Source organism: Maylandia zebra, linkage group LG18 (assembly GCF_041146795.1).
Source record: "Maylandia zebra isolate NMK-2024a linkage group LG18, Mzebra_GT3a, whole genome shotgun sequence".
Lineage (NCBI taxonomy): Eukaryota > Metazoa > Chordata > Actinopteri > Cichliformes > Cichlidae > Maylandia > Maylandia zebra.
This window is the reverse complement of record NC_135184.1, coordinates 6,982,370-6,998,036: the sequence shown is the minus strand read 5'-3', so window position 1 is coordinate 6,998,036 and position 15,667 is coordinate 6,982,370. Positions and strand designations below refer to the sequence as shown.

General features: G+C 40.3%; 1 protein-coding gene across 11 annotated transcripts in view; it reads right to left on the bottom strand.

The window, feature by feature from the left end:
* pard3ab (par-3 family cell polarity regulator alpha, b) overlaps positions 1-15,667 on the bottom strand; it is a 248,872-nt gene that overhangs the window by 74,934 nt on the left and 158,271 nt on the right. For 8 of the 11 annotated variants that reach the window (XM_004565537.4, XM_076876531.1, XM_012923061.4 and 5 more), the window contains 4 exons: positions 15,448-15,599; positions 14,377-14,421; positions 5,031-5,261; positions 3,668-3,908 (listed from right to left, as the gene is read on the bottom strand). In XM_004565537.4, coding sequence (XP_004565594.2) covers positions 3,668-3,908; positions 5,031-5,261; positions 14,377-14,421; positions 15,448-15,599 — 669 coding nt within the window. The remainder of the gene's footprint in view (positions 1-3,667; positions 3,909-5,030; positions 5,262-14,376; positions 14,422-15,447; positions 15,600-15,667) is intronic. The other 3 variants (XM_076876530.1, XM_012923063.4, XM_012923064.4) reach the window with 1 other exon arrangement.

Below are 15,667 nucleotides of genomic sequence, written 5' to 3'. Positions count from 1 at the left end.
TTCAAATGCTTTTCCCCTCTTAGTAACATATTTGTTGCTAAATGCTCACTGCTGTGGTGTTCACTAAACTGTAGCTCCCACATATCACCTTTCAGTCACACAATGTGGGTGTTGATGGGACTTTTTTTCCTCCTTTGGATTTTCTCTTTATGCTTATTTTGGAATCTGGATGTGGTATTTTTTTTGTGTGTCTTTTAGTAAAAAAGCTACATGTACGCTTTTCCTGCTCTGTTCAGATATGATATATATTCAGATTAGGTCTCTACCAGTGTCATTTATCTAAATAAACAACAAACTGTGATGTAAATAATACACTTTATTAATTTTCCTCTTAGATACAATACTTTCTTGCCCAGTAGTATGAATTATAAGACACAACAGTTTAAATATATTTATATTTTATATTTTGATGAAATTGGAGGAATTACTGTTTAAACTTAAAAATTTGCATCCATAAAATGAACCGGTCCCCTCAAAATTTGAACTTCTTCAGGAACTTGCTTCAATATCAAGTTTACTGAAGCCAAACTTTCTGGGATGTGCCCTTTAAAATTAGTATGAGGTCCAGATTACACACACAGACAGATGGATTGAATGCATCTCACATCATTATTTTGGGGCACACAGCTGTCTCGGCCAGTAAACACTGGGCGTGGATCAAACAGGCAGCCAGACGGCGTTTTAATGGACCAGATCTGATGTGGGCAATATTGAGCCAATCAGAGCAGGATAACATTGATGCTTTGACAATACATGCCAATCATTAACATATGGCAGGATAAGAAGGAAAGTAGCGCTAAGTCGGTGTGAATGCATGTGCATCTGTAAGAAAGGAAAGAAGATTACTGCAGTGTGCGGTTGTCTGTGACCGAAATTGTACGCGTGAGCTTCCCTGTCACTTTAAATCCAAAAGCCAGCATGTATTTGCAGCTTGTGCATATCTATAAACCTCTGCATGTCAGTATGTGCAATGCATATCTTCAAGTACGTGTATGTTGGAGCTAATTAGGTCAAATTAATATAGTGGGATTATTTACAGTATTTGTCGATGTGTATAACAATGTAGCGTTTATATGCAACTATTGTCTTACTGCACTGTCTCAACCCCTGATCCCCCTTTTCTGTACTTTGCATTTTACTCCTATGTTTTGAGGATTAAATATTATATATCACATTAACTATATTCTGTAGTGTTACAGTGGATGTATTAGTGGACAGCATGATGCCCAAAAAAAGGCTTAAAGTTTAATTTAAGCTCCATATGAGACTTTCCTGCTCCTAATTCTGTATGATGTCACCGAGAGGGGATTTTCTCAATATGGTCATCTCAGGAACACGCCCCTCTGTTTGTAAGGGGCAGCCAATCAGAACAAAGCTGGCTTAAAGAGAGATTACAATGGCTCGTTTTAGGCCCTGCCCAGTTTGAGATAAATAAAGATAAGCTTAAACCTTAAATTATACAAAGTTATTACAGTACCATCTCAGTGAAAAGAACAACTACTAGCCCAGCCTACCTGCAAAAACTCCCTGAAACACTGAGCAAGAGGATCTTATTGTTTAAAGGGCAGTATCACCAAATATTTATCTGAATTTTCACGTCTTTTATTTATTTTTCTGTTTAAGTTGACTGATAGCAAAAACAAATTTTTGAAAGCATTCTAATGTTAATTTTTGGTTCTCCATTTTATAAACTTGATCTATAAATGTTGACCGTTCACTGTTAAAATTCCCCTCAAATCCACATAATCCACTCCCCTTCCCCCACCCTCATGAGTTTAAAGCTCCTTTTATTCTCTCATCTACTTTTTATTTCAAAAGATTGCGTTTGTCTTTCGCTACCTGTTGCTCCAAACCCTGTCCTTCTTTTGCACATATTTTCGTTATCTCCTCATCTCTGTGGACCTCATTATTTCTCCCCATCAAATATTGATACTCTGTCTGATATACTCGCTGTTTTCCCCAATCTGTGTCACTGTCACTTTGGTCAATATAACAGACAGATAAAATTACTGGCAAGATCTAAAGCTTTCCAACAAATCGGATGAGAAGACCTGCAGACCAAACGACCTGTACTCCAATAGTAATGAGGATTGGGACAGAGAAAGGGGAGGGAATATGTAGACAACACGCTAATGAGAGGTGCGTTTGTGTGTGCTGTTTAGCTATAAGAGAGCATAACAGTTGTAATATCAGAGGCTGAAAAGAAATTAATTAGAGGGAGATAAACCACAAAGGTCAAGTTGTCTGGGAGTCTAATTAAGGTTTCCTCAGACTATTTAGCAGTGCCACGGTTGTATAACAGGCTTGTCAATCGTCTCCATTATGCAGGTCTTTCTGTTCTACCAAGCGTTCCAAAAATGAGGCGAAATGTTACATCTGTCTAAAAAACAACAATAAAAAAAACAAAGTTCAGTTTGTCCATGTCTAGACCTATAATGAGTGATTTAAGGTTCTTGCTCTTCACGCAGGCAGACAGAACACAAAGCTCACTTAATGAGGCGGTATCAACTGTTCACGGCATCGATCACTGTGGCTTTGACACGAGCTCTGATATTGAACATCAGATATTGAACTGATATTGATTCTCTCTTTTTCCACTCTTAAAAAGTTACGGAGGCGGGGTACAGGACACAGCAACCCTCAAAGACATGACGTTTTTACACCCAAATGAAAATCATCTGCTGCCGTCGTGCTTTTATTAAGGGGACAAGCGCACACGTTGGAGGCAGATTTGTCTGCTACACAAGGCAAAACACAAGTTACAACACCTCAAGATAAAATATGAACACACTGTGTACGGTGGCCCTGAGAGGCCAAACGGACTGCAACTTAAGAAAACAGCAGTAATAAGAAAAATGCTGCAAAAGCACACAAAACACAACGGAAATAGGAAAAAACTAATTTCCAAAAGCACAAGGGGAGTGTTTCTGGGGAGACAATAACCCAACGGACCACTTGCAGGAACCAAAATATGCTAAGAATTATGCTGGGAGACACTTAAAAGAAGTGGAGGATCTATCGGTTTTGTGTGGAAAGAAAAGATGAGAGGCAAGTGTGTTAGCCTAACTATTATCTTAAATGCCCCTTGGAGATAAATAAAGTTGTTTTAAAAATCCGTCATCAGTATTGTATGAATCGTGATAAAACAAACAAGTTTTGGGTTCCTGCAACTGGTCCGTCAGGTTATTGCCTCCCCAGAAACACTCCCCTTGTGCTTTTGGAAATCTGTTTTTTCCTATTTCCGTTGTGTTTTGTGTGCTTTTGCAGCGTTTTTCTTATTACTGTTGTTTTCTTAAGTTGCAGTCCATTTGGCCTCTCAGGGCCTCCGTAACTGAGCGATTATGTTTTGCAATTTGTTCTCAGGCAAAGTTGAACAAAAAAGTAAAAATAGTAAAATAATACAAAGAAAATGCAAGTGTGTGTCTGACTACATACACAGATTCAGTCCATAAGATGACCCTAGTTGCATTATAAGCTCACGAGCTTAAATCTGTTTGCATATATTAAAAATATTGACATTGCATGCACAGAAATTTCTTTAAAACTAAACTGAACTTTGTAAAATTTAATGAGGACTGGTCTGCTTCCAGCTCTGATTGCTATTTAATGAAACCATAAAGTCTTTGATTAGTTACTGTTACTCTCTTCAAAAGTTTTAAAACTTTACCTGAACATGTCCCCGAGTCCCTTCAACATCCCCTTCTTAGGTTTTCCCTTGTCCTTCTCCTTCCCTCCCTCTGGCTTCTTCTTTTCCTTCCCTCCCTTGTCTTTGTCCTTCTTCTTCTCCTCTTTGGTGCGGTTTGTGCCGTTGACCAGTGGCTTTTCGGTAATCGACAGCGGCGTCTGGTCCGCTACTGTTGACACAGAGTCTCTCCCCGACCGTGAACTCTCCTCAGTGTCCTCCTCCACTAAAGGAAGGGAGCGATAAAAACAGAAGACGACAGGGGAAGAAAATTGGAAAGGAACGGAGAAAGCGTTCGTGTTAACCATTGAACAGGTAAGTTTTAAGATGGACTGTAGCACATGTGAAAATCAATAACCTTAATAAATGAAAATCTATAAGTCATAAACGCGCAATTATGTCTCCTAAGCACCAAGAGACTAATACAATTTAAATACATATTACAAGTGCTTAAAGAGCTCTGCTCTAAAACGAGACAGAAACCATTAGAGACTATTAGACACAGATTTATGGTGAACGGCGACACATTTGTAGAGTTTTATGACACTATGGTGTGGTACGCTACCTAAATTACATAATCTTCATACTTTTGCAATACTGCGGTTATTGAATCGTTAATGAGTCATTGGACAATCAGCACATCAGATTAAAGATACAGTAGGTACACTGCTGTCTCATTCTCAGTTCTTATATTTGGATTGTTTAGTTCATGATTACACAGAATAAAAAGACTAAAGCAAAGAAGGAGGATTGTTTATCAGGTTACCCTGTGTAATCTTTACCTAAATTGACTTAACACTGCTCAAAAAGTAATGTATGCTTGAGAGGTTTTGAGACATTTTGACTTTTACTATAAATTAAAAAGCTGTTTTTTTTATATATAGCAGTTTAAAATTTGAACAGATTTCCCAAAAGATGGAAGCTCCTCTGTCAACTCCACATAAGCTGCCCCTTAGTGACACTGTGACCCTGTGATATCTGATACAGTGCAGGTTACATCCTGACTCACCCATATGCCATTGCCACAAGCAGTGATAATATCAGCTGCCAGATATTGAGCATTAGTCAGAATGCCATCACTCCCATGCACAAGCATGAAAGCCACCTCAAAATTTTAGGTACTGACACTTCATCCGTTTCAATAATGATCCCTGCTGGGAATCATCATTGCTGTTCGTGCGAGTCGGCATCATTTCAGTAACCCAATGCAATGCCACATAACATTTCACATGACACAGTGTAGGCGAAGGAACCGCCCGGTTAGGGGGACAGCGTGGTCACTGTGGGAATCAAACCTGTGATGCTGCGAAAAGACGGTCACATTAAAATGGTCCATTTGATGCCTTACATGTCTCCATGCCCTCGTCGTCCTCTTCCGTGGCGGCCGGTCGGTCGTAGGATTTGTCGATGGCTGCTCTGAAGCTTTCGTTACAGCCCCGCCCCCTGATGATACGAGGGCGAGGCCTGTGGAAGGGGACGTCCCCGTTCAGAGTTACCTCTGCTACTGCTGTCTGGAGACTCTCGAGCGAGCTGGACTTCTTTAGGCCCAGCGATGGCCCCACGTCTTTTGTGGAAGAACCTGATGGGGGATATAGCGGTACGGAGTGAATGAACAAACAACTCTGACCAAGACCTCTCCATCCACAGCAGAGGCCTTCAAGCGACCCCATTAATGCTTTATAGTATCGTTTATTGTACTATACACTAGAATGGATCTCTATGCTGACATATGAGGATATAAGTTTAGCATACAGGCAACACATCTCATACAAATGAAAAACTTTTCTTCAGGAGCCAGCTGTATTATTACAACAGGCAAAAATGTTTTTTAAAAACTAACGTCACCTCTATTGTTAAGATGTTGCCTTGTTTGTAGTTAGGGCTGCCACGATTAGTCGACTAGTCACGATTACGTCGACTATCAAAATCGTCGACGACTGATTTAATAGTCGACACGTCGTTTGAAGCTTTGTAAGATCCCAAAAGACGCAGGAATAAGTAGTAGTATTTAAGAGTGTAATAACGGACTGAAACAGAAGATGGCAGCACTGCATCTACAAGGATGCCAGCCGCCGTTAAACCCCGAAGAAGAAGAAGCTGTGTCCCAGAATTCATAGCGCAGCCCAGCTCAGTTTCCAACAATGGCGGCAGCTAGTTAGTTTTAATATTACTCTTATTATTCTTTCTGGGTCACAAAATAAACGTTTGACGTGTTTTCAGGCGAGAATGTAGCTGTGTAAACCTCAAATATCTGCTCAGTTTATCAAGACACCACATATTTTCAAAAGCGCTCCGACGTTTTCGGAGACGTCTGTTACCCACTAGCTCGATAGCTAGCCGGGGCAAGGATCACTAGAGCCCGTGAGAACACCAGACTCCCGGCAAATCGTTTTCAAACCCACCGCAGTCTTTCGCTACTCAGATTAAACATATATAAGTCACTTAGATAACTTAAAAATGTTATTGTTTGGCTTTTTTCAGTATTTTATTTGTTCCTGAGTAAATCGGCTGAGTTTATTAAACTTCACCAAAACAATCTGCACAATTCATTAAAATTTAATAAACTACCATCTTATTTTTAGTTAGCACATACCTTAAACACTTAAAGCTGTAGGCTAATGATAGTTATATAAGAGCAGATGCATGCTGGTGCAATAAGCTGTACGCTGTACGTCCAATGGATGCATGATCTGATTAGTCGACTAATCGCAAAAATAATCGGTGACTAGTCGACTATCAAAATAATCGTTTGTGGCAGCCCTATTTGTAGTGTAGCTCTCATCATCCTTTACTTATCCATGTGTACCACATCTGTATAATGCCTGCATAGCAGCTTTTTTGACACTTTCAAAACAACAAGCAGCTGACTCACAGTCTCCCACTATCTAAAAACATTTTAGCCATGAGCAAAAAACAGCTCGCTACGTTATCGCTTTAGGAGTGATCACAAGACTGTTCGTGGACTCCTGCCATCAGAGGAACTGATGACCCAGAGGATTACTTTTGATGGCAATGTCCCTGCAACAATATGGAATTAGAGGTGGTACATTAAGCAGCTACTGTGGCTACATAGAGCTGATGCTATAATTAACTTTGACTGCATGGTCACAGTAATCAGAACAGTTGGAAACTTGAACGCTGATTTCAAACTAACAAACAAGGGCTGAGTGTGAGCTGCTGGCTTTTGTTCTAATGTGCAACCACATCATGTCTTTTATGTTAGACGTAGGAGTCATGAGTCCTGTTTTGCTTCAATCATGAATGGATTTTGTCACTAATGCTGCCTTGTTTCCTCTGATCCTGCTGACCAGGCAATCTTTTTTAGAAGATAAGGTAACAGAGTTGTTGTGGAAAATTTAAAGAGTAGACAACTGTGTTTAAAATATGCTGAAGGACAACGGATGGCGAATGATGATGCAAAGGATATGAAACAAAAACAGGAGTTATGTGAGAGGATGACTTCAGAGGACGGACGTAGAGGATGGGCGTGTTCGTTTTTCCCACCGTAAACACTGACTCAGCAACGTCACACATGTTTAACAACAGCAGCACACTAAAGCTGTCCAACTATGACCTCAGACTCTTCCCCAGTGTGTCCGCTTTGATTTTATGTAGCCGCAGTACTGTTGTGTATAGTACGTGAGTTATTTATTTATTTATTTTTCGCAGTCTGGGATTTGTTCCAGCCAGCTTCACCATTCCCTCAAGGTGAACGCTTCTACAGCAGCATCCTCAGCGCACACACGTGTGTGTATGATGATGACGAGGAAATGCAGAGGCTGCAGGAACACCATACACAGACAGCTGATGTTACGTGTCTACTGTTAAGTCTCTTTTTCCACAATGTGTGATTAAAGGCTTAATTTCTTGTTAACGCCAACAAAAGACGGGCTTACTCCAAGGAAAAAACACAAAAAACTGTTTGTAGTCATGTGAGCTTTAGCTGAATAACAGTGTTTTAAATATGACACCCTGACAGTATAATAGGCTGATGTCATATTGTCATAAAAACATCATAAAACATGAACATTTTAGTATAGCTCTTGATCTTTTGGTAATAATTGGTTAATAATTCATTAGTCCAACTACTACTTTACTGAAGCGTGACTAAAACACCTGGTTTACCTGAAGATGAGCGGTCTCCTAAGGGACAATAAGCAATAACCTCTAACAACAATGCATCGTAATCAAACCTGGCATGCTCGTTTCACTAAGACGGGAGGCTTATCGATTGTGTGCGCAGCTTCTCCTGTGTGCACGTGCGACAACGCCACTGATCGAGTACAAATTTCATTACGAGATGTGGCTCTAAATGAAAATAACCATCAGCAAAATTGGAGAAACATGACAGTTTAATTAAACTAAGACTATTCAGACAGTGGTGCAGGTATAATTTTTGCTCCCATATGGCACCTTTCACAGGCTCAGTACATGTACGGTGAATAATAAATGTGGAAAAAAGATAAGGTGAGGAGGTTGGGAGGTAAATGAAATAGCCCCTAATCTCCTGGGTGGTGTCACTTCAGAGTGTATGAGGAGGCTGCAAAATACACAAATCCTAACAGAATAGCACGAGCTGTCACGGCACGGGAGGCTGAATGAAAACGATAGGCTACAAAAGAATAGCACAAAGTTTGGAGTAGTAGGAAGTGACATACAAATAAAAGCCAAAGACATGACGAAAATAGAGCAGTGAGACGAGTCAACATGTAACAGTAAGCAGAGCACTGAATCTGTACATTGTAGCATATGACCGGGCCTTCTTTCAAACATTCAAATATATGAATGAGATTACTTTCAACCTATTTTAGTCACATTAAGCTTCTGCAAAGATTTCGATTGTTATTTATAGGCAGAATGTTGCTGGCATTCTTTAAACAAAATCAATTTGGGCAAAATGTATTGTAATATATTAAAATGACCTGCCAGCGCTGTCGTATATTCACAAACGCCAAGTCTGGAAACAAGCAAAAAATTTTTGCCAGGCAGCTTACTCACATTGAGACTGACCCAAAAAAAAAAAAAAAACCAAAATAAAAAACTGTAGACAGAGAGAGAGAGAGAGGGGGGGGGGGGGGGGGGGGGGGGGGGGACAGAGCTGGAAAATTGAATACATGCAGAATGAACAAGCTTGTGGGTTAGCAGCCTCCCATTCATTCTCATCAGCCTGTCCTGTTCCCTTAACGTCTTACTGAGAGCCGGCCTGATAGGCTTTTCACGCTGTGCAGCCACATTATTTAAAGGCTTTGCCCAGTGCCATTCACAAAAGTCACACTTCAGCGGCAGTCTTCAAAAAAAGAAAGAATAGTTTACACTGAGTTGGAGATCTGACAAATGGCATTTAGTCACAAACATGAAAAAAAAACTTTTGCTTTATATAAGATTTGACTTTTAAGTAACTTGGTGAGGACATTTCGTCTTATTCAGTTAGTAACTCAAAAAGCATACAGGTCATACAGAGGACTGCTCACACGCTGGCAACCGGTGAGATTAAGATAATCGTTATATTTCCATTTATACTGTTGTAATTATATTGCCACACGAGCCCAGTTGGTGGCATAATGGTTGATTGAGGCAGCAGTCATGTCAGGTTTTTAGTTACCAGCTTTTTCTTTTGCAAGAGGTTTTTTTGTCAGTGTTACGATATTGAGACAACAGTTTAGGCCCACTCCCCACCAAAAACACTGACTCATGTTTCAAAAATAGCCCATAGTTCACTCTGGGAAACCTTTCCTACCTCCCAAAATTCATATAAATGAGCTTGAAGTGTGAACTTTACAGAGATCACGCAGGGGTCACTTTCTCACAGATTTAGACCTGCAAGAAATCTGGATGCAGTTTCAGAGACTGCCAACAGTCCAGTATTGTCCTCCGTCAATGGAGTGTCCTCGTCCAACATGTGGCAGTGGCCTGTGCCAACAAACATCTCAGTCAATCACAGCTTAGGAGAGGAGGGCCGCTGTATCCCCTCTCGGAGCTGTCAGAGTCTTTGGTTTCAGCAGGATGGTCGTGTTTTGCCTTTGCTAAATGGACCATGGATCGCTTGTACTTAGTGGAGAGTTCAAATATTGGGAAAAGAAAAAAAAGTCGGTAAAGTGACACCAGAGGCCAACAAGCTAAAAATAAACACTGAGCACTTAAAGAAAAAAACAGGGTGGAATCTATTAGTCAAACCAATCGGGGAATGGAAAGGGAATCTGATTCCAGCCTTTAAAAACACTTTATTTTTCATGAATTTCACACCAAATAACAATTAGATTATAGTCATTTCAGCACATTTAGTCTTTGAAATTAGACTCTCAAAATTTCAGTGAAAAGGAAAAAGATAAGCCAACGGTAATTAAACCGTAACCACATAACCAGTTTCATGGTAAACTGTTTTCAGATCCAAGGGATTTTTAAAAGAAGGGATACTATCGGTCACTACTAGCATTCTTCTGGAGTCATCTGAAGTCATTTGCCGAAACGAGCTTACATCTGGATTTGAACGTTTACATTTACACAGCATCCTTCTCTATGCTTCAAACAGCCTGTGTCTTGACTGTTTGTGGTCTCTGCTGCATTGGCTGTCATTTAGGAAGCGGAGACAGACAGTTGTGCGTACAAAGCATCTAACTCTGACATTAAAGCCCTCCTGCTTCAATCAACCAGTGTTTTAGCTTGACGTTGATGTTTCCCCCCAACCATAATCAAACAGTTATATGTGCGACTTAAAGAAACCTGTTATTAAACTATTAAGAATAATGTATTGTGTCATTTTAGGCATGAGAACTTGATGGATTTTAAGATGTGATGCCAAGTTGTTACTTTTCTGGCTGTTATCAGATTATGCAACAAGTACAGTTGACTCATCTGTTGCCACCATTTGGCAGACACGGCTTATAAAATATGCAGCACTCCCATCCTCGCTGACTCAGGCCATCACAACATGATTAAAAGTTGGGAACAAAATCACTGTTACCCACATGCTGTTAAAAAAACAAGAGGTTGCATAAAAGAATGACAATGGTGGCCTCGGCATCAATCTGCATTTTTATTTGTTTTTCACACCTGCTGCGAGCTGCCCCAAAACATCTTATTTCTCAAAGTCTAAAGTCTCATCCCTCTCGCTCCTGCTCCGCACATCTTCCTTCCGTCCATGTCACCAATTTGAGAGGCAGACCCTTTTATTCAGTTGAAGCGACAGCGAAAATACACAAGACTTGACAGTGACTGATGACTCGCTGTCAGCTCACTGCCTTAACCAAGGACAGAGCGCTTTCTCTCTGCTCCCTCTACTGCCACGCGCTCACAAAATAATTAGCGCAACAGCGGCATTTGAGGCAAAACGGGAGAAAATCTAATCTGCAGTCACCCGACTGCTTTCACAACCGTGTTCAGCAGTGACCTTAAAGTGCAGCGAGGGCTACGAGTCTTCACTTTGCAAACTGACAAATTTGTCTTGCCAGCGATCGAGCCAAACACTAAACACGGGGAACACTACACAAATGCATAAAGACTCGAGCAGTGGGTAAACTTTAAAAACGAACCCTGCAAGCAAGCTGCATAATCTATGTTTGTAGATCAATGTTTAATTTAATGGCTGTCATTGTAGCTCCTGTGCAATTCCTGCCTTGTACCTGTTATGAATCGATCTCTCTGGTACAAAAAAAAAAAAAGAAAGAAAGAAAAAGGGTGTAGTTATAAAACCAACTCTAATCTGCAGTTAAATCGTTTGCAAGAAGGTTGAATAATGTGTTGCTAAATTAATCTGCGATCTGTTTTATAAAAGAAAAAGTAAAGGGGAAGATGATATGCAGGACTTGGATCAGTGGGGCCTAAGCTGGTTTCTAACAGAGTTGAGTAAACTTCTTTGTTGCTGGAGGACATTAACTTGAACTTTTGTTATAACAAATGAAGACAGTTCTTCTTTTTCCTCCAGTTTTGGAAAGCCTATTCCCCAGAAAGCACACATTACTATGTGAGTAACTTATATCTAAAAACCCATCTTGAGGACATTTATAAGATTAAACACAACTGCCTCATATGACGTATAAACCAAATACCGTATTTTACGCACTATAAGGCGCACTTAAAATCCTTTAATTTTCTCAAAAATCAACAGTGCGCTTTATAATCCGGTGCGCCTTATGTATGGATTCTGGTTGTGCTTATAGACCTCCAACCGATTTTATGTGGTACATGGCGCTCAAACATCTGTCAAAAAACTCCATCCGCTTCAGGTCCCAAAGTCAAACGAACACTGCGGCATCACTGAGATTTAAAAACTGTCTAAATTCTTTCATCTTTAATAAAATGATCAGCCTTGCTGCTTTACCAGATGTAACAATTAAGTTTAACATCCAGGCATCCATGAAAACAGAATTTATTCAATTTAACAGAGTTAGATGTTAGCGGGAAGTTACCTAAACATGATATACCATGTTCTGACTGAGAGATTTCTGAAAAAATTAAACGTACAGTTCTGCTATCACTTCAAACATAAATGAAGACAAAACTAAACAGCAGTGAATGCTAAACCGTGTGGCTCTCCAAATGACGTTGTTCCTCCCAGTTTTCTTAAAAAGGTATTTCCTACCATCGGACCACACATTCTGAACATTAATACTAGTCTTTTGTTTGGTCAAGTACCTAGGGAATTTAAGCATGCAGTCATACATCCTTTACTTAAGAAACCTGGCTTAGTCATATCAAATTTTAGACCCACCTCTAACCTTCCCTTTCGTAAGATTCTGGAAAGGATTGTTTATACTCAGTTGATGGATTACTTGAATGACTCTAAATTGTCAGAAATCTTTCAGTCCGGCTTTAAGCCATTTCACAGTACGGAGACAGCCCTCGTAAAAGTTATGAATGACATCCTGATAGCGACAGACTGTGGTAAATATGCGGTGCTGGTCTTGTTGGACATGACCGCTGCATTCGACACAGCGGATCACGATTTGCTGATCTTTCGCTTACAGCACTGTGTGGGGATTTCTGGTTCGGCACTTTTGTGGTTAAAGTCCTCTCTTAAATAGGACCTTTTGTGTTAAGTTGGGGTCGGCTTCATCCTCTGTGGCCCCTCTGCTTTGGGGTGTGCCACAGGGATCTATTCTTGGGCCATTATTGCTTTCACTGTACCTTTTGCCTCTTGGCGTGATTTTCCGAAAACAAAGTGTCATTCCATCTATATGCAGATGACTGCCAGCTTTATTTACCTTTTAGTCATTCTGATAGTCTCCCAAGTCGACCTCTGCTTGACTGCCTTAGTGATGTCAAAGCATGGATGGCAAAAAACGTTTAAATTTTAATGATCGGAAGACAGAAGCGATTTTATTTGGCCCAAATCGTTTTTCTCACACTCAAGATGTTGATCTTGCAGCTTTGACTTCCCAACTAAAGAGTTCGATCACAAATCTCGGAGTAAAAACTGATTCTGCACTTACCTTTGATGACCACATAAACAGGGTGGTAAAATCAGCATCCTATCACCTCAGACGTTTAACGAAGGTTAAGTGCTTTCTTTCCAATTGTGACTTGGAAAGTGTTATTCATGTCTTTATTACTTCACGTTTAGATTATTGCAATTCTCTTTTAATATTGGTTGGGCAGGGCACTTTGTCACGCTTGCAACTAGTGCAATTTTTAGAAGGAAATTTGATCACATCACTCGATTTTGGCCTCTCTACACTGGCTTCCAATTGAATTTAGGATCCGTTTTAAAGTCCTTTTATTGGTTTTTAAATCTCTAAGGGGTCTGGCACTTGTTTATTTGTCTGACTTGTTGAAGCCCCATGTCCCCACTCGTTCCCTTCGGTCAGCTGAGCAGTTGCTGCTTTTGGTCCCAAAGTCACGGCTGAAAGTTAGAGGAGACCGAGTGTTCTCTGTTGCAGCGCCGAAGCTTTGGAATAACCTTCCTCTCCATATTAGACAGGCTACATCAGTGCCAGTTTTTAAGTCCTTATTAAAAACCTATTTTTACTCGCTGGCTTTTAACTCTGTGGGTAACTGACATTTTTTATTAATTTTATTGCCATGTCTGGTTTCTGCTATCTTATTACTATATTTATATTTGTATTGTACAGCACTTTGGTCTACCAGGTGTGTTTTTAAAGTGCTATATAAATAAATGATGATGATGATGATGTTGATGATGATGATTTGTTGGGTTACTGAAGTTGGACTAGCTGGTATATAGTGATGTGCTACATGATCGCTAGCAACGCAGCTATGTTAGCATAACATAAACACAGTGAAGCTGGAAGATGAACGCTAAGAGGGTCCCGGCTGGTTAGGGGAAAATGCAGTCCCACGGCAGGATGTTTGAAACGGACTAAACTTCAGTCAGGAGAACAAACTGAGATAATCCATCCACAATATGAGGTTAGTCATTAATATACTGCAACAATATGGGAATAGAGCAGCTGCTAGAGAATTCAACATTAATGAATCAATGGTACAGAAGTGGAGGAAGCAAGAAGAATGAGCTGATTAAAGTTTGACTTATCTGACTGTTTTGTTTAACTTAATGCGCCTTATGTGTGAAAACAGACCCGTTCATCGACAGTGCGCCTTATAATGGTCTGAAAAATACGGTATCACCTGTACCCTTCAGTACCACACTTCTGAGATGCAGCTCAAGAATGAAAATATGATGAAGATGTTCTTGTTTTTTGGCTTTTAAATCAACCTTTCAGTGCACCGTTCCTTACCTGTGTAGGTCTCAGGATGAGGTGTGAGGTTAATCTCGTCGGCTACTGTTAAAGGAAGGGGGGGAAAGAGAGAAGGGATACAAACATTTGGGGTTCAGTTAGTGCTCACGACATTCCACATGCAACATACAGGTAGCGCTGCAAACATCAGAACGAGCCTCATCTCAATTAGGATCGGAAGCCATGCGAGACCAGGGGGGTGGGGTCGGTGTGGGGGGAGATGGGAAATGAAAAGAGGGTTTGAGGATAGCAATCAGACTTGTTGTGATATCAACATGGCACACAGCAGCAATCTGGTCGGGAAGATTAGATATGATTATAGAGAGTGCGAGCAGAGAGACTGGTGCAGCCAAAGCAATCAGCGACTGTTCGAAGCCATTTCAAGGTGAATCAACACAGTGAAGTTCTTGACTTTGGCGAGAGATGCAGAGTGTGTTTTCAAACCAAGAGGCAAAGGGGGTGGAATACATTTAAATACGAGGTACATGTGTGAAACGCGAGGAGCATGCAAAGATATGCACTCAAGGTTAAATGAAATCCAGTTAAACTAGTTAACTAGGTTTACTGAACTGATAAAAATTACTTTTAAACACTGACTTCACCAAAAAGTTTCATAAGCCATATGCAACTTTTTCTTCACCAACAAACAAAGCATGGGTATAGCACTCATGTTGTATATGCCTTTACTATTAATTTGTTCACATTTTCTTTTAGAATTAACAATAGTGGGTCCTCGTGGATTATTTGCTTTTACTTTATGTATCAATGGGTATTAAACTGGTTATTTCTAAACTTTAGGACGTCTAAACACAATTACTTTATAAGCATAACCTGGATTTTAATGTGAATGGGATTAAAAAGCTTTCATCGGGATATTCTGAGTCAAAGATGATTGATGCAACACGCCGACTATGTTTTAAAAAGTATTAGCACTATATGAATATGAAAGAGGAGGGTGTACAAACGGCTTTAGTCTATATGAAAGGCATTATTGTAGCATCTGGAAAATCCTTGAATTCTTAAGTCGAAGTTGAGTGATGGAGAGAAGCAGAAAGTTTTTAAACACTCTACCTAAATCCATGCTCTTGGACTTGCGTGTCTTGATGATTTCAAGTTGAGAGGCGTCTCCAAATTGCTTGGTGCGCTTCTCTGACATGCTCTGGCGTCCAAAACCTTCCCTCTGGAAAGCACCATCTGGATGATTTTCATCTGGAGCCGCAGAGCTGGATGGAGAGTGCGACAGGTTAAGATGAGCTGGACCTGATCTCACACACGGAAAACCTCACAGACA